General features: G+C 38.6%; 1 protein-coding gene across 3 annotated transcripts in view; it reads left to right on the forward strand.

The window, feature by feature from the left end:
- Window positions 1-1,773: 1,773 nt before the first annotated feature.
- The window catches only part of UGP2 (UDP-glucose pyrophosphorylase 2), a 75,152-nt gene continuing 52,230 nt past the window's right edge, over window positions 1,774-24,695 (forward strand). The window contains exons 1-3 of one of the 3 annotated variants that reach the window (XM_080812636.1): window positions 1,774-2,055; window positions 18,936-19,063; window positions 19,899-20,006. In XM_080812636.1, the coding sequence (XP_080668762.1) occupies window positions 18,950-19,063; window positions 19,899-20,006 (222 nt within the window). In that variant the 5' untranslated portion in view covers window positions 1,774-2,055; window positions 18,936-18,949. Of the gene's footprint in view, window positions 2,056-2,640; window positions 3,031-3,071; window positions 3,245-18,935; window positions 19,064-19,898; window positions 20,007-24,695 lie in introns of those variants that run through there. The other 2 variants (XM_080812635.1, XM_080812637.1) reach the window with 2 other exon arrangements.

Here is a 24,695-nt window from a genome sequence, read left to right on the forward strand (position 1 = left end):
GCAGACTTGAAAGTGCTTTACTGCCATCACCTTCCTTCCCTATCCCCATGTTATCTGCCAAGTGAGGTTGTTTCTAGTGGCTCTGAGGAAGTAGGAGGCTCTTTTACAAAATGTCTGGGGGCTCAAAACTTAAGTTTAAATCACTATATAAAGAAATTCCATTTTACAGGATACCATTTGAAAATAACACCCGGGAATATAGCTTCTAGCATGCTACTTCTCTAAGAGCCAGTCATTGGGCACTTATAGACTTAACCATTGAAGACAGATACTTTTTGGAGATTTCTTGAGGCGGCAAATGTACAACATCCTTTGGTACTATATCTCAATATTTAATCACTCATAAATCAAAATGTCATTCTTACGTATTACAAAATGCTCTTGCTGCAATTAAAACTCACTTCCTCTCCCTTAACCTTCTGTAAAGGTAGAAAATAACAGATCATCTTACTTACAAAAAACCTTGTATAAATTAAAGACTCTTCATTGCCCTTTATCTTTTGCAGGCTAAGCAACCTAGGGGGCCCAATGTTTTGGTGGCATGTTATTTTGGTGTTAACACTGATCAATAAATACTATTTAATGCTGCTTGAATTTCTCTACATCACACAAAGGAGGCGGAGATTCTGATTAAGATTGTGTCTCCATTAAAATTTAGATATCTGGGTTTTAGACATTTTTTGGTTTTATTTGGGGACGTTAGTTTTATAGCTGAGAGGTCAGTCTTTTTGGATTTCACATAAGAAATATAGAACCCAGGACTGTTACCCTCTAGCATGACAAATCACTGGCCTTTTCTGTGTTACTTACCTAATAACGTTTCCATACGACTATGTGGCACTAAATAATTAAACTTTGTTTAGAGAGGAATCATTAAACAATTCTCACTTTACCTTGATTAGTGTTGTCCAAAGCCTCAAACTCCTAGAATTACGTGGTTTATTGGAGGTCCCTAAGAGAGCACTGACAATTCATCTGTCCTGAAGCAGGCTGGCTGAGTCGTGAAGGGAAGTCTGAGATAACGCCCATTGAGTCTTAGACGTGTTGGCAATACCAGGTGTGATTTAGCGGGCGCTGGGCTGGCCCTCTTGCCGTTCCCACACCACTGCCAGCGTTCTTTTAACATCCTCCTTCCTTCTGGACTTCAAGAATAGTAAAGGTAAGCATCTCGAGGGGTAACATCCATTTCCGCTTTGATCAGAAAAGTAAATGCCTATCACAGCAGAAATCTCTACGGGATTAGGTACTGGGAGTGGTGGTTCTAGTGGCGGAGCCTTCACCTGGCACTTTTTTCGACGCCCTAAATCCCTTCTTCTGTTAGTGGGCTCCAAACATCCCACTGTTTGGTCCTTCCTGCCTCTTCAGCCTCCCTAGACCAGGAGTAGTGAGTAGAAATTTGCGTCGCCTGAGAAGGGCCTGGGCTCGCTCAGGTAGTTGGCCTGGGGCGTTCTGGCTCTATCCGCCGCTTAGATATCTATCTTCAATCCCTGGTAAACCGGATTATTTATATGGACTACAAAAAAACCCGCTAGTGCTTCAGGGTCTCTCCCTTGCTGAAGTATCTGCAGAAGACTAGGTATTTTACTGGTGAAATTCCCCGCCGTAGGCACAGCCTCCACAGGCTGCTCCCAGGGTCCCACTCAGCGATCACCTCCGCGCGCCTCACTCGGGCAGCAGACGTCCCGCCCTCTGCCACCTCCGCGTGTCTCATTGGTCAGGCCCTGCATCCGCCTCGGCTCCTGACTGGTAGTTGTTCTTGTCTGTATGAGCCGCGGGGACATTTCCGCATTGAGGGGGGCTGCTCCAAATGTGGGGGGAGGGGAGGTGTTTGGGAGAAAGTGGGGGCTTGGGGGTGTCAGAAGCCGGTAGCCAGGTGGCCGCAGGGGGTCTGTAGCTGGGCTGTGACCGCTGGAGAGGAGTTCAAGTTGTGCATGCGTGAGGGGAGAAGGGGGAGAGAGAAAGGTGCCTCAGAGGTGACATTCTCTCAGCCTGCGATCCTTCTTCCCGGGGCGCCATAAACGCCCCCAATTTCTCAGCTGCTAAAAGAAGCGGAAGGTGGGTCTCGGTGGCGGATTGGAAAGAGGCGGGGACGGGCTTCTCCAGACCCCTTAGGCTGTGTGTTTCTTTCTGGGAAATGTGTAAATCTCCTCTCCGCGACCCGCTGTGTGGCCCGGGAGGCCGAATTTGGGCCGTTCCGCACGCCTCGGGCTTGGGGCGGCATGCGGGTTCTCCCCTAGCGGATGGACCCTTAATATTTGCTGCGGGTGAGGGGCGATGTGGCCTTTGGCCCCTCCCGAGAACAAGCCACGGCAGGATTTCGCCTCTCGCTGCTGGAAGGGGGCGAGCTGGCGGCCTGGGCCCGCCGGCGGGCGCGCGGAATTCTTGCTGCCTCCTAGTCCTAGGGTGTTTACGGGCTAGTAAAAATGGTTGCATTGCCCCTCTTTGCCGACCTCACCCGCCTCCCGCATCCTGCTTTGGCGCTGGCAGCTGCTGACCGAGGTTTCCCGGGGAACTGGCCCGAGGCTGGACGGCAGCGAGGGGGAGGGAATGGGGGGGTGCGGCCGGCCAGTGTCTGCTGCCGTCCAGCCCAGGAGGGCGTGGGGACCCGGTGGGGGGGCGGTGAAATAGCCGTTGTAGATCCTCCTCTTTCATTGATGAAATTTAAGTTCGTGTGATTTTACCTTTTCCGGGAGTCTCCAGTTGACCCTGGTTTGTGTCAGGAGCGCAGTGTAGACAGGAGTTCGAAGCACTCAGTCACACTAAGTTCCTTTCTTTTTGGAAGTGGAGGAGGTTTTCCTGTTTGTTTGTTTGTTTTTGTTTTTGTTTTTGTTTTTTGAGGCAGTTTTAATAGCTTTGAATAATTACTCCCTTAAGGGACTAAATATAGGAAGGGGAGAAAGAACACGTCGGTTGTTAAAGTAAGGGAGGAAGAGAGACCTGCCCTATAGCGTGGCTTCTCTAGAAATTTATACACACACACACACATCAGAGTATTTTAATAAATCCCTAAAATGTCGAGATATGTACAAGGTAAGACAGCTTTTTTTTTTTTTTTCCTCCCGGGTTGCTTCAGTCGGGAGGTGGGTGGTTTGGAAGTAGGAGTGTTCATTTGAGATACCATTTGCGAAACGCTTTTCCTTAAATTGACATTTGAGCTGCTTTGAGCTGCTGGGTTGGCATTTCGGATACGTATAATTTATACTCCTGTGTTCTGCCGGGTTTAGTTCTGCCTTCCTGAAATCAGGTTAGTAGCACTCTGGCTCGCTAGAGTAGTGGCTGTAAATAATGATAAAACAGGATTTTGCCTGCTGATTAACCCCTGTTCTCTTTTACTGGTGGAAGTCAAGGTAACCATGTGTGCGACAACGGGAAGGGGAACTGGGAGGGCTGAGGGAAGGTAGGTAGGTTTCGCCAGGACTGTTGGGGAAGCTTTAGTGTTCTCTGTTTCTACTTCGTTTGTGTGTACGTGGTTGGAGTCTCAGATTCAGTTATTGCGAAACCGGGAGTATCTTGTAGAAGCTGGAGGTCATTTCAGCAAGAGAAATGACTTTGCTGCATTGCTGTTTATTTTCTTCTTCTTTGAAATCTGGAAAGATTATTAAGGTTTCTTTGAATCTTGGAAATTGCCCTCTAAATTTTACATGTCTTAAAAAAGGGTTAGCGAATGCCTCTGAACTGAGTTAATCATTAACATTGCTTGTATGTCTGTGTGTGTTGGTTGTACACATTGAAATTGGTGCTACCTTAAATTTGTCACTCACTGGTATTTAGCATAGTATTTGCCTTCTTGTAAAGGCAAAGTAAACCCTTTGCTTGCAGACCCTACAGTGTAAAAGCTTCAACTATTGCTGAACACACAGCTAGTGAAAGTTCACAACCACTTAATGTGATTCTCAACAGATGTACTTAAAAAAAAAAAAAGGTCAGTTATGGCCACTATGAGACCCTAGGAATGAAAATGCCCTAGTACGTTTTATATCATTTTATTAACTCTTTGAGTTTTGTATAATAGATTGAGTATTTGACTGCCTATCTTAATATGGAAACAGATGGGACACTTTTGCCTGCCTCCTTTAGCACTACACTCAGAAATGTCACTTGCCATTAGACTTTCAAATTCATGTTATAACTTCTTTGTGGTGAGAGAGGCTTTTTATATTCTGATTGAAGAAAGGTCTTAGTCAAGAATGGAAAAACGAGGTAACTGTTAATTTGCTGGTTTTGTAACAGCAACAATGAAATTACCAGAAAGCTTCTTTTGGCAAGAATATGCTAGGGAAAACTGGACAAGTCACTTGGTAGTTTTCCTTTTAAATTAACAGTTTTGCAGAAAAAGATGATACCCCTTCCCTCCAAATTTAACATGATTATGTTCCTGTTTGTCATTGTTTAAATTTTGTTCTTAGGTGTAAACCCTCTGTATGTTCAATTAACTCTGCTGCTGTTGATAACCCTAATTGATAACCCTAATTGTATAATTGGCTAATGATTCAGCTGTCTCCACAGATCAGTTTTCAAGTATAAGTTTCGGGTTTTTGTCTTGGAATATTTTTTGTATCAGATCGAATTGTTTAATCTTTGCTATATCGCTTACTGATATTTCTAATCATTGACAGCTCATGCCATAGAAGAAAGATTTAACAAATACTAGGCCTCTGTTTTCACATGTTTCATTAAAGCTTCACAAAACCCCTAAGAGGCAGATTTTTTTTTTAAAGATTTATTTATTTGACAGACAGAGATCACAAGTAGGCAGAGAGGCAGGCAGAGAAAGAGATGGGGGGAAGAAGGCTCCCCACTGAGCAGAGAGCCCGATGTGGGGCTTGATGTGGGGCTTGATCGCAGGACCTTGGGATCATGACCTGAGCCAAAGGCAGAGGCTTTAGCCCACTGAGCCACCCAGGTGCCCCTAAGAGGTAGATTTTTTTCATGCCCTTACAGCTGAGGAAGTTTAAGTATCTTGTCCAAAGTTCACAGCTGGTAAGCATTGAAATTCATATATATGTGTGTGTCTAAAATCCTTGTCGTTTCTAATACCTTTTGTTGCTTTTCACATTAAAAAGTTACCCAAATGGCTTATTTCTCCAACTAGACTGTCAGTTTCCTGTGGGCAAAGATAATATTATATCTCTGGGGGAAATACAGTGTCTTGAAGTGGTGGATGCTCCAAAAGAATTTGACACAGATGACAAATGAGAAACTCAGCATTTTTTATATATTTTTTAGGTTAGCCTACATTTTTATTTTCAGTTTTTTTTTTAATAACACCACTTATATTACATAAATGTTATAAAGATAGAAGCATTTGGATTTAGGTTTGAATCCTGGTAACAGGCGATCTTAGATACATAACTTTTCTGAACCTCAGTTTTTACTTACTTAAATATTGAGTACTAATGCTTTGCCACAGGGTTATTGGGAAGCTGAAATGAGATGAATTATGTGAATGCCCGAGTCACATATTAAATGACCAGTGAGTTTTCCATTTCTTTCTTAAAATGATGGTGGCCATACAGATAGCATTGCCACCATAAGTATAACCACATGTCATCAACAGAAGTAAATAGAAACAAGGCAGATATGACAGTTTTTTATTTTCCTATACTAAGTTTGGTATTTAGTCCCCTAGCACTTGGGAGTTGATATATTTTTAAAAAAAAAAAAAAGTGCAAGAATAGGAGGGGGGAAGCTTGAATGGTGATGTAAATACATAGTTGGTGACAGTTTTTGTTTTAGTCCAGTCAACAAAAACAGTTTTTGAGTGCTTACAATGTGCAATACACTGTATTGAAATATCATGGGTATCCCTTATAGTGGGCATTTGAAATTCAGAACATCTAGGTATTATACCTGTTCATTGTGTGCACGTGTTTTTGATTGCCTGGACAAGATTTGGGGTTTCTATACTTGGCTTGAATCTCTTCTCCCAAAGCTAGGCAAAGCACTTTGTAGAAGAGCTGGGTGTCTCCAGTCTCAAGCACTGGGACCAGTAAGTCATTAGGTAGAAATATTCAGTTACTAAAAATGCTTAATGTTGATAGGCAGGGGCACTCTCAGTGTATATTCCTTATACAAAAGAAGGTTTAGCTTTCTTTGGGCATCTCCTAAGTCTATATTCCTCAGGCACTTAAATACCTTTCTTATAGGAAGACTCTTCTTTCCTGGATCTAGGATATAATTGCCTACCTGTTGTATTCTGCCCTCAGGTTACCTTCTGCCTACACCTGTGAAATTACTTCCCATTTGCTAGTTTTCTTCACTCCAGGGGTTGTTGCAGGGCCCCAATTATTCTAAATAAATGTGAGTACTAGCTGAGGGAGAAGGGACGCCCTGTCACAGTTGGAGGTACTAGGGGTCTTCAGCTGATGTGAGTTTTTACCAGCTCTATCAATGGGTGCCATTTGGGATTCTGCTTTTTATAAAAAGTTCTGAGAGCTATGGAATAATCTCTCTCCACATGATTTGAAATTTATAAATGGTGCAGGAAATGTTGTCATCTAGCCAACTATGATTATGTTATGTGCTTATACTGTAATATTAGAGGAACTTTTTTTGAACCGTTTTTAATAGGCCATTATCTATCTAAATCATATAAAAGTGTCCCTTAATATTCTTAAATTGAGGTACTTTCTTATATTTTAGGGGAAGGCATTCGAGTATCTCTGTGTCACTTAAAAAATATTTGAGGCCCATTGACTTTTCCATTTGTTGGAATTCTCTTTTTATGACTTTTTTTTTTTTTTTTTTTTTTTGGTGATTCCTGCTTGGTAGATGGCAGCTAGCCAAGGAGGATTAGCTGAGCTAATTTTAACTGGAGGGGTCTCAGATGAATATAGGGATGAGATGTATTCTGGGGCCTGATTATGGAGGCTGGGCCTTGGCCTGCTTCTTCTCAAAACCTCAAACTAAATTTAGCTTTTTGCTGATTATTTAGATGACTAGGATGCTTTTAGTCCAGGAGGATTGTGACATGGATTTCAGACAGTAGTAAAGGGGGCAAAGCAATGACTAAGGCACACTCCTCATTTTTTAAAGACATGGCTTGGCATTCATTATGTTGCTATAGGGAGGAGAACTTAGTTAAATTAGAATCACAGTTATAAATGGAAAATTTAAAAGAAACTCAGAATAGTTGAGCTGATGAAAACTTTGTTTTCCACCATGGACTTTGTAATCTCTATGGTTAAATTGCCTTTGTTCTTGATAACTGGGTGTTTCTTTTAGTAAGATGATTTTCATTTGTGAAAGCCTACTGAGAAAAGAAATTGATAGGGAACATCAGAGAAATAAGAAATCTTAACTGGTATACTTCTTGGAAGTGCCATTTTATATTCTGAAGATAAATTGAAAAATAACTTTTACAAGGAAATTACACTAAAATGTTAAGTTTGAACAGTAAGTATTTTCTTGTGATATTGCTACACAGAGACCTTTCTCTGTTCGTGTTATTTTTTCTTCATAGAAAATTGTAATATTTATGAATTGTAACTTTAAAATAATGGGATACTTAATTTGTATAAGGAACATTAGTTGGCCTAATAACGAAAATGCTGTAGGTAAAAGAATAATATACTGTGGTTTTCTATTTTCCACCAAATTGTATTTGGTAATTTTATGTGTAAGTGGGTCCTAGGAGTTCTCAGAAAGACAGATATAGCCATTACTGAAAAGTTAATACAAATAAATATTTAAAAATCAAACTAGCTCTGGATTATCCGTAAAAAATGAAAAATTAAGAGTTGACTGTACTAAGTTTCCATAATGTGATTTCTCTTGGTATCCAGAATTTATGCCACTGGAGAAAGTCCCAGCATTATTAGAATAAAATTTGAGGGACATCCTCTAGGATTTAGGATTTAGTGAATGAGGAAGTATGATTCACTTAACCACCAATTTGATTGGTTGGAATCTTTTTAGAAGGTTAGCTTTTTCTAAAGACTTGTATCCCCGTTTTCTTTTCTAAACTATTGTATTTTGTACTTGGTATAATAGTGTTTGCATTGTGGACAAATTCGTCTTGGGTGATTTGATAGATTGTTCCAGGCACAATGACAATTAATTGAAGCCATATGTCTTAGGCTTCTAAAATTCTTCCACCAGGCATGCATTTTTCTATTAATAACTTTTATAGTCTTTGAAAGTTGGCTTGCCAAGCCATCAAAAGAAAGCCATCAAAAGAAAATTAAACTCTATGCATTTGATAGGGCTTAGGTATGAGAAAGGGGCTAATACTCCATTTCAAAGCTATTTCCCAGTTATTGGTGATGCAGACCTCTCCTTAGTTTGTTGCAAAGTAATTGTTTAGGGCTCAGTTTCTGTCTCTGTCAAAAGTCCCGCTGTTTATTTTTCTCAGTCATTGCCAGTTGAAATCGATTTTGCCCCCAAACCATTTTGACAATTAGGGTTATTTCTGAGAACCAAGGAGAAAATGGCTATGTGATCTTAGTTAATGTACATAAACAACAAAATGTTTTGTTTTCTAAAACATTTCTAGATATTTGTTAATTTTTCCTATGCAGATCAAGAGTTCCCTGTTTCTCTGTGATTTCACTTGTATCTTTAAAAAAAGAATTATTCATTGTATTCATGTACATGAGGTAGTCATATTATGCTTAGTCCACTTTTTAATAATCACCAAAGTGTAGAAAATATTATTCTAGGGGATATTCCCTTTAACAATAACCCCATTGCTCCTTGGCCACAAAGGCCTGCAGACAAGTTGTTTGGAGTTTGCTTTCCTCTGGTTGCTGCCCTGGCAAAGGCTGATGTGATGTTTCATTTATGTTTAAACCCTGCCTAGAATTTTAAAACTTGCAGAAAAAGAGTGCAGGAATATGGAATAACACAGTTCTATGCACTGTTTTAGGTTCACTAATGCCAGTGATAAAATGCTTGGCCTTGGTAATAAAATATTTAGAGCATGCATAAAAACTTTCTTCGATTTTTCATTGCCTAGAAAACAAACAGTATAAAGGGAAAAGGTGAAGAGCATAAAAGGATGCTTATTCTGGTATGTAGTTTTAACCTCACCTAATAACCTCACGTTGTAGACATAGTTTGATTTTTGCATGTTTTCATTCAGGGATACTCCTGGAGGTGACAAACCATGTAAAAGCACTGTAACCAAGAAAGGGGAGACCTTCCTGTGGGAAGGAGAAGCAGGGCACCACGGTTTAGATTCCAGCTTGGCACTGCTACTGTGTCCTTAGGCAAGTCAGCATCTCTGGGGCCCTGTTTCATCTCAAGATAAGGGAAGAGGACTCACTGACCTTAAAACTTTTCCAAGCTTAGAATCCTAGTTTTATCTAAATGTACATACATCAAATTACAGGGCAAGCCTGCCAAATAATTTTTTGTGCTTGATGATGATGAGTTTATATTGTGTCTCTTTTTCTTCCTCTCAACAAATGAGTGTTCTAGGTCTCTTGGCACATGCCTTCCTGTATCTGTTAAACTTAATGCAAGGTAATATTATTTAACAAGTTGACACATCTCTTCTGAAAGTTCTGTTTTTCTTTTTTGTCCCTTAAGATTTTTAAGAGCTACTCTGTTGTATGAGAGCAGAGTTACTCTTAATTATTAATGAGAAATCTGGTTTATGTGTAAATTCTAACAGTTAAAAACAGTTTTTTACGTTCGCAAAAATCTTGCTTAGCAAATAGCCCTGCATATTCAGTGCTAGAACAGTTCTCAGAAAACTGGTACCTTTTATCTTTATCAGAAAACATTTATTAAGCATTAATATGTATAGAAAACTGAGTCATTAAAAAAATCTGTAAATGTAGGGGTGTCTGGGTGGCTCAGTGGGTTAAGGGGCTGACTCTTGGTTTCAACTCAGGTTGTGATCTCAGGGTCATGATCTCTGGGTCCTGAGATCTGAGGCTTGCTTTAGTCTCCACACTCCGCAGGGAATCTGCTTGAGATTATCAGCACCCCCCTCCATCATGCTTTCTCTCTCTAAAAACAAATACATCTTTTCAAAAAAAAAATTCTATGTAAATGTAAATAATCATACTATAGGTTGGAGTCTGAAATAATCAATTAATTGATTTAAAATCAACTAATTGATTTTACTTGTGATTGAATGACCTGGACTATATTCTTCCTAAATAAGCTAAATCTAAATATATAAATTGCCCAATTTTATTTAATCTTTAAAGCTAGTGAAAACATTATGCTAACATTTATATAAGATAATAAAAATTGAAAAGAAATGTAGAGGTCATTTTGTCTAGATTGGCTATAAGTTTGAAATTTCTTTGATAACATACCTGATAATTGACTGATAAATCAGCTTCTTTTTAAGAAGTCTTGGGGACTTCAAGAACTCAAGACACAATCCACATTTTGCTTAGCCGTGCTTTCCCATGACCATAACTCCTGGCTCTTGATTACTTTTTGTTTGGCCTTATCAGACCCTACCATCACTAGACTGGAGTCTACCTTCTTAATGTATTTCTACCACATAGCAGTATCATAATAGGCTTTTACTCATTTATTTAATAAACATTACTTGAATATTTACTATGATTCAAGCTCTGTGTTAGGCAGTGGGAATATAGCCTGAGCGAAATAGACATGATATATTCTTACAGAGATTATAATTTGTAGGGAAAGATAGACATTGAATAAACTTAAAAAAGCATGGTGTTATAAAGGTGAAGTAGAAGAATTTACCATGTGAGCATGTAGTGGGCAACCATGCTTGGTTTAGAAAGATATCCAGGAGGAGATTACATTTAAACTGAATTCTGACAAATGATATATATTAGTGGCTGCTCAAGCCACTAATATGAAAATATAAATCTTGATCTCTTATTTACAGATTATCAGGTGTCTGTACTGTGTCAGGTGCTGAGGTAGGTGTTGGGAAAAATTTTTTCTTAGCAAGTGCCTTTGAAGTTTTGCAGACAGACATCTGAGCAAAGAGTTAAACTTTAGGGACTGTTTGGTATAGTAGAGAGGCAGGAGTGATTAAAACCCTTTCATTAAAGGAGTTGTGATAGAAAGGAGGGCCTCTTTGCATGTTCAGAAGCTACCACCTAGAACACAGACCACCCCCAGAATAACAGAAGCTACTCAAGATCGCAGAGTTTGAGCCTTTGGGGAAGTTTCTTGGAGTCTGAGATGCTTTCTCATGATTTTGGCATTTGTGCTGGGCCACTAATTTCTAATTTTTTCCTCCTCATTTCTGTGTACCCTGCTCTCAATATGTTGAATGACACTTGAGATGTGTGTTTTGGAAGCATCTTACAATAAATAGGATGCTTTTAATTTCATGGAATAGAAAAGTACAAACATAGTTGGCTTAAAAAAATGAGGGACTTATATCACATGAATCTTGAAGTGGGATGTTCCAGAGTTGGCTAATTGAATATAAAGAATGTATCAGTCTTTCCCTCCTTCTCCTCTGCTTTCTTAGCCTAGCTTTCTCATTCTTAGGTTAGCTGCCCGTAAGGTCACTAAATGGCAGAAGAAACTGGAGGTGAAGGGTGGGCACATATATCCAGGGGTGGAAAAGATACTATTTTTTCCATGTGTCTTTTTTTCAGTCAGGAGCACCTTTCTCCTAAATTCTTTGGCAAACTATACCCTTGTGACTCACTGACCAGAATCATATTATGTTTCATGCTTAAACCAATCTCTGGAAAGGCTTTAGACCAATCTGGGCCTGGAGCCATCTCCAAAGCACGTGGCCTTAGGGCAGACAATAGGTGACAGAATAGCATTGTCTAGGGAAAAGAACTATGTGCATGGCTGCTACAAGTGTATTAAAATAAGTGGAGTATAATCTATATCAGCTACTCAAAGCAATACGGGTAGCATTCACTTACTAGAAATGCATATTTACCCCCCATCAGACCGACCAGAGTTAGAATCCTGGGAACTTGCCCAGGAATCTATGTTTTAACAAGGCCTCCAGGTGATTTGTATGCACATTAAAGTTTTAGAAGCACTATTAAGATATCACAAATGAACTAAGGAATTGCAACCTTTAGGCATTCTGCTCTGGCCCTTTCATTAACTTTGGCTAATCAAAAAGTTACTTCAGCTTGGCTTTTAAGACCAGTCTGGTTAAGGAATTTGTATTTGTTTATTATCAAATGCAAATCCCATCAGTGAAAAAAAGAAGTGATATGATTGGGGTTGCAGTTTAGGGAGACCAATCCATTCTGCTTGGTACCACCAGATTAGAGTGACATATGGGCAGACTGGTTAGAAAGCTGCTATCATCATGATCAGGAGATTGAAATGAGAGAAGTTAAAGTAGCAGCAGTGGGAATGAAAAGCAATGAATGGAATTGTGGCAATTGAAGTATATAGTATTGGATTGATGTTACACGAAGGGAAGGAAGGAAAGAGTCAACTGTGCTGAGGTTTACAGGTCACCTAGCACTGACTAGGAGAATGTTCATATCATGGGGAGCAGGGAGGTGTATTTGGTTTAGATGATTTGGACATGTTGAGTTTGAGGTACCCAACCTGAGTGTCCAGGTGGAAAATGTCTAGAAGGCTGTAGGGAATGTGAATCTGGAGCTCAGGAAAAAAGATCAGGATGCAAGGCACATATTTGGGGATTATCAGTAATGAGACTGGTAAGGTCATAATTGAGGGGAAGAGTGGTCTGGGGACAGAATCTTAGGAAATTCAGGGAGTAGGAGAAGAAAGAGTCAGTTATGGAAGTTGAGGCCTGGTCGCAGAGGTAGGAGAAGATGTACCATAATATTGGGTAATGGAATCCAAAGGAAAAAAACTTTTCTAGGGGGAATAGTCACAAATAACTGAGTTTAACAACTACAGTGAGAATCCAAAAGAGGATGGTTAGCTTTACTTGGTCATAAATCTAGTCAGTATATGTCCTCAACTTTATCCATGGATATTTCTAGTTACCAGTACATTCTTAGAGTTTTTAAACTTACAGTAGTCCCCTCTTATCTGCTGTTTCACTTACCTCAACTGAAGTCTAGAAGCAGATGATCCTCCTCCTGACATACTGTCGGAAGGTCAGTAGAGACAAACCAGAGATATATTTCAGGTTTAGTTCTGGACCACGGCAATAAAGAAAATATTGCAATAAAGGGAGAGCCAAATGAGGTTTTTTTCTTGTTTCCTGCTATACTTAAAAGTTATGTTTATACTATACTGTAGTTTATTAAGTGTGCAATAGCATTATGTCTAAAAAATATACATACCTGAATTAAAAATATTTTATTGCTATTTTATTGCTGAAAACTGCATTTTCAGCAAGTCGTAATCACTGGTTACAGATCACCGTAACAAAGATAATAATGAAAAAGTTTGAAATATTGTGAGCATACCAAAATGTGACAGAGACACAAGTGAGCAAATGTCATTGAAAAAATGGTGCTGATAGACTTGCTCAATGCAGGGTTACCACAGACCTTCATTTTGTAAAAAAAAAGAAAGGGGGGGGCAGTATCTGCAAAGTGCAATAAAAAGAAGTATGCCTGCACTAGCCTAATGCTGTGTCACAATGCCTCTATCATTTACCTCACTTCATCTCATCATGTAGGCATTTTATCTTCTCACAAAGCCAAAAGAAGGCTGAGTACAGCACAATATTTTGAGACCACATTCACATATTACAGTGCAATTATCCTATTTCCTTATTGTTAATCTCAGACTATGCCTAAATGATAGATTAAACTTTATCATAGCTATGTAGGTATAGGAAAAAACATACTTTATATGGAGTTTGGTACTATCTGCAGTTTCAGACCATCCATTGGGAGTCTTGGAACATATCTGTTGAGGATGAGTGGGGACTCTACTATACTTGGCTCACAAGTCATTTCCTGGTTTAAAGTTAAGTCAGCTCCCTAATACTCTGACTTAGAGTTCCTTTCAATGTGATTTTCCAAGGAAGGTTGGGACTGATAAATCTAATTAGTGGTGGGTGGGGAAGTGGCCTGGGGAGAACTCCTAACCTCTTTGTTGCTCTTGGTATTCTTTCTATAGTCTTTCCATGGCCTGTGCATTGTGAAGCTAGCTTTCTCCTTTAGAATGTGAAGTTGTGGGACATGTGGGTGGCTCAGTCATTTAAGCATCTGCCTTCAGCTCAGATCATGATCTCAGGGTCCTGGGATCCATCCAGCCCTGCATGGGGCTCCCTCCTCAGTGGGGATCCTGCTTTTCCCTCTCTCTCTGCCTGCTGGCTCCCCTACTTGTGATCTCTTTTTCTCTCTCTCTCTGTCAAGTAAATAAATAAAATCTTAAAGAAAAAAAAAAAAAAAGAATGTGAACTTGTTTTGTTTGTGCCAGTATCAGGATGTCAGGGAAGAATATTATATATACCTCTTAGTTGATGAAATGGATGAAATGAAATACCTGAATTAAATGTAAACAATCACTTGTTAGATTGTCTCCTATCTCTTGATTCTATTGCTTTCCTCTTCCTATTTTTCTTTCATCTTCTTCTTCTTCCTTTTTTTTTTTTTTTTTTTTGGCTCCAGTTGGATAGGAGAAAGTCCACGATGTTGAAATTTTAGTTCTTATGAACAAGGAAGAATTAGGAAATGGGGGTGGCAGAAAAACTTCTTAAAAAAAAAAAAAAAGTTACTGCCAGTTCTATCCCAAATGGACTAAGTTATAATTAAGTCAACCAGGACAATTCTAGTAAGCCCATGTAGAAGGGAGTTTCCTGTCTATTCCATTGGGTCTAAGAAGAAATTCTGATAAAAATGCTTTTGGAGTGTTATTTTTGGATTTTGTGCCAAAGACTAAAGAGAGTCAGACTAGGAGGAAAAAATGAGCAGGGTATTTCCACCTCACTGTGGGATGGCACTCAGATAAATTGGCTTTGCTTCTGAGCGCCAGCATTTGCTGGTTCTATGACCTTGGATAACTTATTTAACTATTTCAGCCTCAGTTTCCTCATCTGTAAAATGTTGAGGGTAGATAAAATGCTCCCTCTCATCTCTAAAAATGTTTTTTGAGTTATGGCCAAGGTAATGAAAATTTTTTTTTAATTTCGTAGCTCTTCTTTTTCATTTTAATTAATTAATTAATTAGCATGTGGATGCACACAAGCAGGGGTTGAGGGAGTCCGGGCTTAGTAAGAGGTCAGAGGGAGTTCTAAGCAGGCTCCATGCTCAGCGCAGATATCTCACGAGCCTGATATCATGACCTGAGCTAATACCAAGAGTTGGTCACTTAATCGACCAAGCCACACAGGCACCCTGGTAATGAAATGTTTGATTCCCAATCCACTGTCTGTCCAAAGTTGAGGATGAGCAATTCTCTGTTGCTAGGAAGTGAGAAGGAATAAAACATTTTGGGAGGTTAGGAGTCTTGCATTATTCTGGGGGTTCTTTAATTGACCTTCCATTAGAAACATGATTGTCATTGCCAGAATGGCAACCTGAGAATATTAAGTCCAAGAAAGCTTTTAAGGTCTGTACTTCTTTTCCTACCAGAAGTTCTAGACGTTTATTAGAAATTCAGGATGGAGGGGTGACTGGGTGGCTCCGTGGGTTGGGGCCTTTGCCTTCGGCTCCGGTCATGGGTCCTGGCATCGGGCCCCGCATCAGGCTCTCTTCTTGGCGGGGAGCCTGCTTCCCCTCTCTCTCTGCCTGCCTCTCTGCCTGCTTGTGATCTCTGTCTGTCAAATAAATAAATAAATCTTAAAAAAAAGAAAAGAAAATCAGGATGGATAAGGAGGTCGCCGCTAAGGGAAATGGTTTCTAGCTCGGTGCCTCCCAATCTGTGTCAGGTGTTTAAGATAGACACCCTTCTTGATTAAGCATAAATTATTATTCTTGCATATACTTTAATCCTTAAAAGGCCTTCTTTATTCTTCAGTCCCTAAAAAACAAAGCTTCATAGTAGCACTGCCCAGAGGAAAGGGAAGGAAACAGCATTGGGATAGGGTGGAAGATGTGATAGGTTCTTTATAACATTCTTTGTTGTATTAGCTGTTCATATCTGTAGATTGGCTGGGAAGAATACAAATTGTTCTGTATTTGCATTTGGTGCTATATCCAAGAAATGGGAAGAGTAAATTTAAAGGTTAGGGATATTTATTACGACTTGAGTTTGAATCTGTGTCTGGGTTTTTTTGAATCTGTATACTAAGGTTGAACTTCCTACAGCTGGCAAATACCACAGGTAACATTAAATGTGTCTTTCAGCCAGCCTTTCTTAGCTTGGCTTGATAGGGAGGATTCTGAGAAGGGTTTTGTGTGTTTTGACCATAAATTATATAGAATATAAATATAGATATAAATATAAATCATATAGAATGATAGGCAGTTCTGTAGAGGAAGTCTCTAAAGCTTGGTGGGGTTTTTTTGTTTGTTCAATCTTTGTTTTTGTTTTTTTTTTTTTACTGTTCTCATGTAGACAAATCTCAAACAGCTACTATAATTATCTTTCAACTTTGCAGTTACATTTATTATTATCTCATCTTGGCATTTGCCCAGAATATAAATTAAATGTTCCCATCACTAATTTTTAGGAATGTGACTGGGAATGCTGGCTTTCAGAATCTAACTTCAACAAAGCAGCAAGTCTGTAGATGTCTTTGAGTCCAACAAAAACTTTTAAAAAAATCATTATAAAGTTCTTGATCTATTTTAATCCATCTGTGACACAGAATCAAAAAATTCATGTGTTCCTTAATTTAGATGTTGTATATTTAGTAGATTTTTCTCTAAATTATTTCTTAAATATAGGAGTTGGCTTAAAGATTGGGGGAGAGATATCCCAGGTATACATGGGGCAGCAGGGTGGGGGGTCCTTAAACTGTGTCAAATTTTAAATTATAGTTAAGTCAGCCAAGGGATGAACCGTATAGTTGATGTCACGTTAATTCTAGTTTAAAATGTTCTGCAGGATTTTTTTAGTTACCTGTCTATCATAGTTATGCAGAGGTGCTCATCCATTGTTAGGAATTTTTACAAATGAAATGTTGCTACTTACTAGTGGAAACATACATTTAGATTGGTTATGGAACACACAGGTGTGTTTCTTAGCTAAAGAAGTTATTTATGGACCACTGTTTGGGTCACTTAAAAGTTTTACTAGAGTCATAAACTTAGTTGTGTTGTGGTTTATGCCTATAAAAAGAGCACAGTTAGAAAATGGCTATTTTAGAATTAGATTGTATGCTGTCACCAAGTTTCCTCTTTTTGTTTCTGTTGGATTTCAGTATGACAGAACATGGATTTTAAAAAGTTTTTGAAGAGTGATGTTAAATATCTCATTTGTTAACAATTTTAGGTATTTGGGAGGAGAGGCTATCTACATTAAATAAACTGCTTTAAGAGTTACATGGTTTACTAATTTCTGCTCTCATGAGTATCTTAAAAGTATTATGTTGGCTTTAACTCTGTATAAATGTTTTCTTCTGCCCAGATAACAAAAGAATTTATGTTGGAGGCATTTGGTTGGATCAGTCAGTTAAGCATGGGACTCTTGGTTTCGGCTCAGGTGATGATCTCAGGGTCCTGGGATTGAGCCCTAAGTTGGTTCTGCGCTCAGAATATAGTCTTCTTGAGATTCTCCCTCTCCGGGGCACCTTGGTGGTTCAGTCGTTTAAGCATCTGCCATGAGCTCAGGTCATGATCCCAGGCTCATGGATTCGAGTCCCACATGAGTCTCCTTGCTTGGCAGGGAGCCCGCTTCTCCCTCTTCCTCGGTCTGATGCTCCCCCTGCTTGTGCTTTCTCTCTCTCTCTCTCTCTCTGCCTGACGGACAAATAAATAAATAAATAAATAAAATCTTTTTTTTTTTTTTTTTTTTAAATGCAGAGATTCTCCCTCTCCCTCCCCTTATACCTCTCCCCGGATCTCACCTCTAAAATAAATAAATCTTAAAAAAAAAATTTATGTGGGAGGGAGTATTTTTAGTTTTATTGAACTATTCTGCTAAATTAACATTTGTAGGACTAGTTATCACACAAAATGTTTGAACATAAGCTTCAAAACTACATTTATAAAATAAGTTTGAGTTAGGTATTGAAAAAGAACAGGTGAACAATAGTCTGATTGTCCCTTATTTTATAAGTAATAGACAACATAATTACTATCTAGGTAGCTAAGCATGTAAAACAACCTATGTTGGCATTTTCTTCCCAAGGTACTTAGGCCTGGGATGTTTTCTTTTTCTATGTTTTTCTATTTTTATTTGTTTTCATCTATCAGGCATTTCTGTCAGCTTTAGTGAGTCATCTTTAGTGAGATCTGCCTGTCAGAGAGATTCCCAGCTATGCCAAAAGCCCTGATAGTCTTGTCTGACACAGATAAGCCTATAAAGTCTTGGCTGAAATTGAGGACAAGAAACAAGGAAGCAGCGCTGTGTCCTTTTAAGTGAAAATTTTGATGCCACAGACAGAGGCACCTGGGAATTGCCAGTGTCTCTTAGGGGCAACCCCCTAAGTAAGGGATGTAAAACTGGAAATTAAGAATTCCTTAATTTTTTCATCTGGCCTGGGGGGGAAGGGTTTTTTTGTTTGTTTTTCTTTTTTTGCTTCTGTGAAGTTGCTAACCCCCTTTGGTTCTCTTATCAGGCAGTACTTCCATAAGGGCATGTTCTGTAAAATAGACCCTTATTAACATTATTCCAATTTTCTCATTTTTCTCCAGCTTTGATGGCTAAGATGGAAACATTAGTAGAGATGGAATGGAACTATATGAACAAGTGAAGATTAATCCTTTTATTCCCACATGCCCCTGCTTCCTAAAAGTGTTTATTAGTGTTTCAGATATACCAGGAATGCATATAGGTACCAAAATTGAGGCCATATGGTTATATATTCTTAATTAGTTGATACTACTGAAATCCTTTGAAAAGGTGATGAGACCATAGGATTGAGCCCTTTTTATTTGCTGGTGCACTAGAAATAAATCAGTTATAGCTTACCAGCTGTTTGAATGGCTGTCTGATTTTTCTGTTGGTGTTTTTATGTTTTTCAGATCTTAGCAAAGCCATGTCTCAAGATGGTGCTTCTCAGTTTCAAGAAGTCATTCGACAAGAGCTAGAATTATCTGTGAAGAAGGAACTAGAAAAAATACTTACCACAGCACCATCACATGAGTTTGAGGTAAGGATTCCACAGGGTTTTTTGCTTCCATCCATCAATATACTAAATTCCTATTGCTGCTATTAATCATCCAGCCTGAAATAAGCACAAAAATATAAGAGCATTAAAAAAAGTAAGGATTGCTTAATAATTAAGGATTTTTAGCATTTACCCACTGTTAAACTCTTGTCCTTTCTTTTTTAATTCTAGGAAGTTTCTAAAGTCTAAGAATCAGAACAAAATTTTATTTGTTCTATTCTAGTATCATTGGATAGAAAAATGGATACCAGTATTCAGTTAGAATTGTGAGAAGTTTATCAACCATATATCCTGCTGCATGCCTTTTTCCAGAGAGCCAGTTCTAATAGAATCATGCTACTTTGTCAGTTATATTAGAGGTTTCCCAGCATAGACAGGTATTTTTCCTTTTCAGCTTATAAATTGATAAATCATCCTTTTCATTTTCAAATTTGTTTGTACTTAATGTTTTGAGTTTAGCTGTGTCTTGTTCCTTTTTCTTTAGATAAAGATTAATTTTCATTTAAAGAGGCAGTGAAAGATATTGATGAATAAATGTCGGAACCAGTTGAAATTTCCATGGACCTAATGGTGTTCAGTTTATGTGATACTGGTGGGAGATTTGGAGGATGATTTGCTTGTATTTCTTTAAGTCTGGTTCCTGTTAGCTTTTTTTTTCTTCACTTTTAAGTTGGGGTTTTAGAAAAGTCTCTGCTCTACTTCATGTTCTAATAGTATAAGAATTTCATCGAAAGGTGTTTTAAATGTATAATATGTATTTATATTTATTAAATAGTAAGCATTCTGTTAGTTGTAACAAGAACTTCTGTTTTAATAGCACACTAAAAAAGACCTTGATGGATTTCGGAAGCTATTTCATAGATTTCTGCAAGAAAAGGGACCTTCTGTGGATTGGGGAAAAATCCAGAGACCTCCAGAAGATTCGGTAAGTTTTAGATAAAATGTAGGAAAATTTAAGCTAATTTGAAACGTGGGTTTAAATTGGGGGTGAGGTACTTTGGGTAAGAACCATTACTTGAGACATAGACAGGAATTGCTTTGCGGTCTCTTCTCTCATGCCAAAACTACAGAGATAACCTACTGCTTTCCCTTCTGTTAGTCCCATCTTTTTAGTCCTGCAGAGGACTTAGGAAAGTCTAGTCTCCCTGTGACACTAACTCATAACTTTTTTTTTTCCTTAGGGATTTTATTTATTTGAGAGAGAGACAGAGTGAGAAAGCAAGCACAAGCAGGGGGAGGGGCAGAGGGAGAAGCAGACTCTCTGCTGAGCAGGGAGCCCAATGTGGGGCTCAAGTCCCTGGACCCTTAGATCATGACTGGAGCTGAAGGCAGCTTAACTGACTGAGCCACCCAGGCACCCCATCACTACCTAATAACTTGACATCCCTGAATATGAGGTAATTCTTTTGCAAAGTACCAAGCACACAGTAAGAGCTTCATTTATGTTCTTTTCTTCCTTCTGTCTCCCAAAGCATCTGATTTCTCATAACCTTTAGTCTCTTGTACAGATGCTAAGTCACCTACTTAAAGCTCTCCTCATGCCTTGAAACCATCTTTATAGCCATATTTCCCCTGCTTGCTTTTCACATATTGTATTTCCCGGCTTCTAGACTTCTGTGTATGTCATTCCTTGGAATACTTTGGTCTCTTCACCTATCGAATCCTGCTCATTGTTTGAGGCTCAGGCCAAATGCCTTCACCTCTGTCATCGACCCCTACCATAAAGCTGCTCTGAAGAAGTATAGTGCAGTAGTATCAGAGGTACAAATCCTAGTTTTACTACTTAGGGGTTTTATGTAAAATGTGAATAATACCAAGTGACTTATGTACTTTACAGGGTGGCTATGAGGCTTTATTAAGAAATATATGTGGAAACATGTTAAACCATGAAGCATTTTTCAGATACCAGTGGTTTTTTCCACCATCATGTGGCACTTAGCTGGCTTGAGTAGTAGTTGATTGTATGCATGTGTTGTCGTCTTGCTAGACCTTGAAGCCAGGGAACCCTGTGTCCTGAGCAAATGTTGAATGGATGATCTAAATGCAGTTATTGTCTAGGGAATATGTTTTGTTAACATAGTGACTTTTCTTCTCTTTCCCATTTGTAGTCTGTTGCTTTGTAGTACTTTTCATTGCAGGTAGAGTGGAGCAATTGTTTATAGATAGTTTATCTCTTAAATGTCTATAATCTTAGGTAATCTAATATTGGTTTTAAAACAATGTTGTTTAGAGCAGGGGTTTGGCAGAGTACTGCCTGAAGGCTACTCCACTGACTGTATTTGTAAAGTTTTATTGGAACGTAACTGCACACATTCATTTATATACCATTTATGGTGGCTTAAGCTAATGGAGTCCCTTGTATTTTTTCCTGAGAAAATCTTAAATACAGTTCCTGGTCAGTAGTACTTTTATTTCCAGTATGTGGAAAATGCTTTTTAGTGATTAAACTTGTTAAAATTATGAAATACATGCTCATTGAAAAAAAAAAATCCCACCTAAGCATTCACCTTGAGGAGTTTCTCATTGTTTATGTTGAAGTTAAAATTCTTCCTGCCTATAATGCTTGCCAGTTTCTGTGTGTTTGTGTGTGTGTGTGTGTGTGTGTGTGTGTGTGTGTGTTGCTTTGGTCTTTGATTCCGTGAATCATGATTTAAATGAATTATGATTTATTTTTCTGATTTTAGGTATGGAATTAATAATATTTTCTCCTGGAAAAAGAGTAAGAGAATTCTTCTGGATAATTGAATGGTTTTAAAAAAGGAACTATTTGTGGGGCGCCTGGGTGGCTCAGTGGGTTAAGCCTCTGCCTTCTTCGGCTTAGGTCAGGATCCCAGGGTCCTGGGATCCAGCCCGCATCTGCTCAGCAGGGAGCCTGCTTCCGCCTCCCCCTCTGCTTCTTTACCTACTTGTGATCTCTCTTTCTCTGTGTCAAATAAATAAATAAAATCTTTAAAAAAGGAACTATTTGTAAATTCAGTCAGATTTTTAAAAGTGTTTGGGAATAGGCCTAAAAGTATAACAAAAATTTAGGCAAGTGTATTTCTCTCCTCTTAAGTAACTGTAATTTTTTCCTAGGAATTTATTCCTCATTGAAATAACTTCATTTTTCTAATTAATGATGAACCTGGGTATAAAGGTATGGTTAATTCTTGCTTGCATACCTGGACTTCTTTGTTTTTTTCCTATACAAACGTAACCGTTCGATGATAGTGCTACCTTGAAGGAAGGCACACAGATTTGTTACTTTCAGTATATTTTAACGTTCAAGGTTCTGCTTTGCCAGTGAGAAATCTACCTTTGTGTATTTTGAGAGCAGATTGTGATATAAAGAAAGGTTTCTTGGAATACAGATTGCGGGGTGAAGAAGGAAGGGAGGGAGGAATCAGAACCACGTATGGATTTTTCCAGTTCAGTACTACCATCTCCAACAAAGTTCTGACAAACACTTCATTAAAAATTCCGAAACCTGGTTTTAAGCATCTTTAAGAAAATATGTTTATAATCCCATGTGTCCTTAATGTTGAAGGTTTCAGAGTTCTGAGGCAAAAGATAAGTTTGCTCCTTTATGTCCTGAGCTTCTTGAAGGCACACATGTTATACTTTGCATGTTAACAACTTTCGCAAATAGTTCTGAGAATGAAGATCATGGGACAATGTTGTTCACCTTGCTTCCCTACATTCCTCCAGCTCCCTATCTCCCTATCTCCTTCACTACACATTGTCTGTAGTGAAGAGATTGTCTGTCTCTTGTCATGGAAATTATACAGAGATCAGTTTTCCTCTCAAAGAATACCTTTCTTTAGTACACACAGTTTTTTGCTTTTTGGGGTTTTTTTGTTTTGTTTTTTTAAGATTTTATTTATTTATCTATCTATCTATCTATTTATTTATTTATTTGAGAGAGAGTGAGAGCACAGAGGAGAGTGAGGGAGAAGCAGACTCCCTGATGAGCAGGGAGCTGGAGGCTGGATCCTTTGACTCTGAGATCATGAGCTGAGCCAAAGGCAAACACAGGCCATCCAGGCACCCCTGTACACATAGGTTTTGTCTTTTAAATACGGGTGATACTTTAGTCTCCTAACTGAAAAGAAAATATTGTGGGAGAATAGTTATTTCGAGTAAGATTTCTCATGTCAGCCTTGCATCAAAGCTGTGCTCATAAACACTGTTATAATAGAGTATTTCTGTTTTTATATAGGAGTTGGCAACTACCAGTTGGCCATCTTGTTTTATAAATAAAATTTTATTGGAACACAGTCTATACCTACTATCCTGTGACAGTGACAGAGTTGAATAGTTGGAATTGAGACCATGTGGCTTATATAACCTAATGTACTTCCTTCCTGGCCCTTTATGGAAAAGTTTTGCTGACCCCGTTTTAGTATACATACATATTTTTTTTTTTAGTATACTTATTTTTTAAAAGTTCTTCAGTAGTTTTTTTACTTCTTTGGCCCCCAGTAGTTTTTTTTACTTCTTGTTTTCATATAGTACTATAATACCATTGCCTGTATTCACTGTAACTTACTCATTGTGTAACTAGAAGACTGTATCTCCCATTCCCTTCCCCCACTTTGCTCACTCCCCTCCCCCTTCACAACCACGAGTTTGTTCTGCACATACGTGTTTTTTTTTTTTTTTTGGAAAGCCTATTGAGTCCACCGGTGCCTGCCCAGCTCAGTTGATAAAGCATCTGACTTTTGATCTCAGGGCCAAGTTCAAACCCCACATTGGGCATAGAGCCTACTTTAAAAAAAAAAAAAAAAAAAAGGAGTCCATGTTTTATTGAATTATGGGTAGAGAAAAGAATTCAGTTTATGGAGTTAGGGTGTAAGGCTCTGCTCCAATTTTGTGACTATTAAATTATGTAAATGTTATAATCAAGGTATACTTGATATTTAGCTATATAAACAAAAGAAAGTTTTATTTATTTATTTAAGATTTTATTTATTTGACACAGAGAGAGATAGTGAGAGAGAGCACAAGCAGGGGAAGCAGCAGGCAGGGGGAGAGGGAGAAGCAGGCTCTCCACTGAACAAGGAGCCTGATGTGGAACATGACCTGAGCTGAAGGCAGATGTTTAAATGACTGAGCTACCCAGGTGTCCCAAAAGAAAGTTTTACAAAAACATATTAAGGTAAATATTTGGATTAGAACAAGGAAGGACCAGTGAGCATGTACAGCTTCATTTGACCATTTCATTGTTTTCTAGAGAGGCTGTATCTTGTTCCTGACCAAACTTAATGTTTGAATTTATATGTTGGATAGAGAGGGATGGGAACTAGATAAAAGAAACAAGGAGGTACAGAGCCTGCTTAAGAAGGTACTGTGGCCAGTAGTTTCTTTTGAACTTGAACTTAAAACCTAACATTATCACCTGGCTGACAGTGATCTCTGGTGATAATAGGGTACATTCTCATTTATGTAAAAAAATGTTCTCTAAAGACGTTTTTTCCATTTAGATAGGAACACAAGGTCCCTGGTTGACTTGTCATTGTTCTTGTTTTAAAGTTCCCAAAAGGGTGAGGATTTATTTGTAAATGGGGAAGAGTTATATAGGGTCCGCTCTTTTTTTTTTTCTTTAAGCTGAGAATTGGCATGAAGAATATCACAT

Source organism: Martes martes (assembly GCF_963455335.1).
Source record: "Martes martes genome assembly, chromosome: 9".
Classification (NCBI taxonomy): Eukaryota; Metazoa; Chordata; class Mammalia; order Carnivora; family Mustelidae; genus Martes; species Martes martes.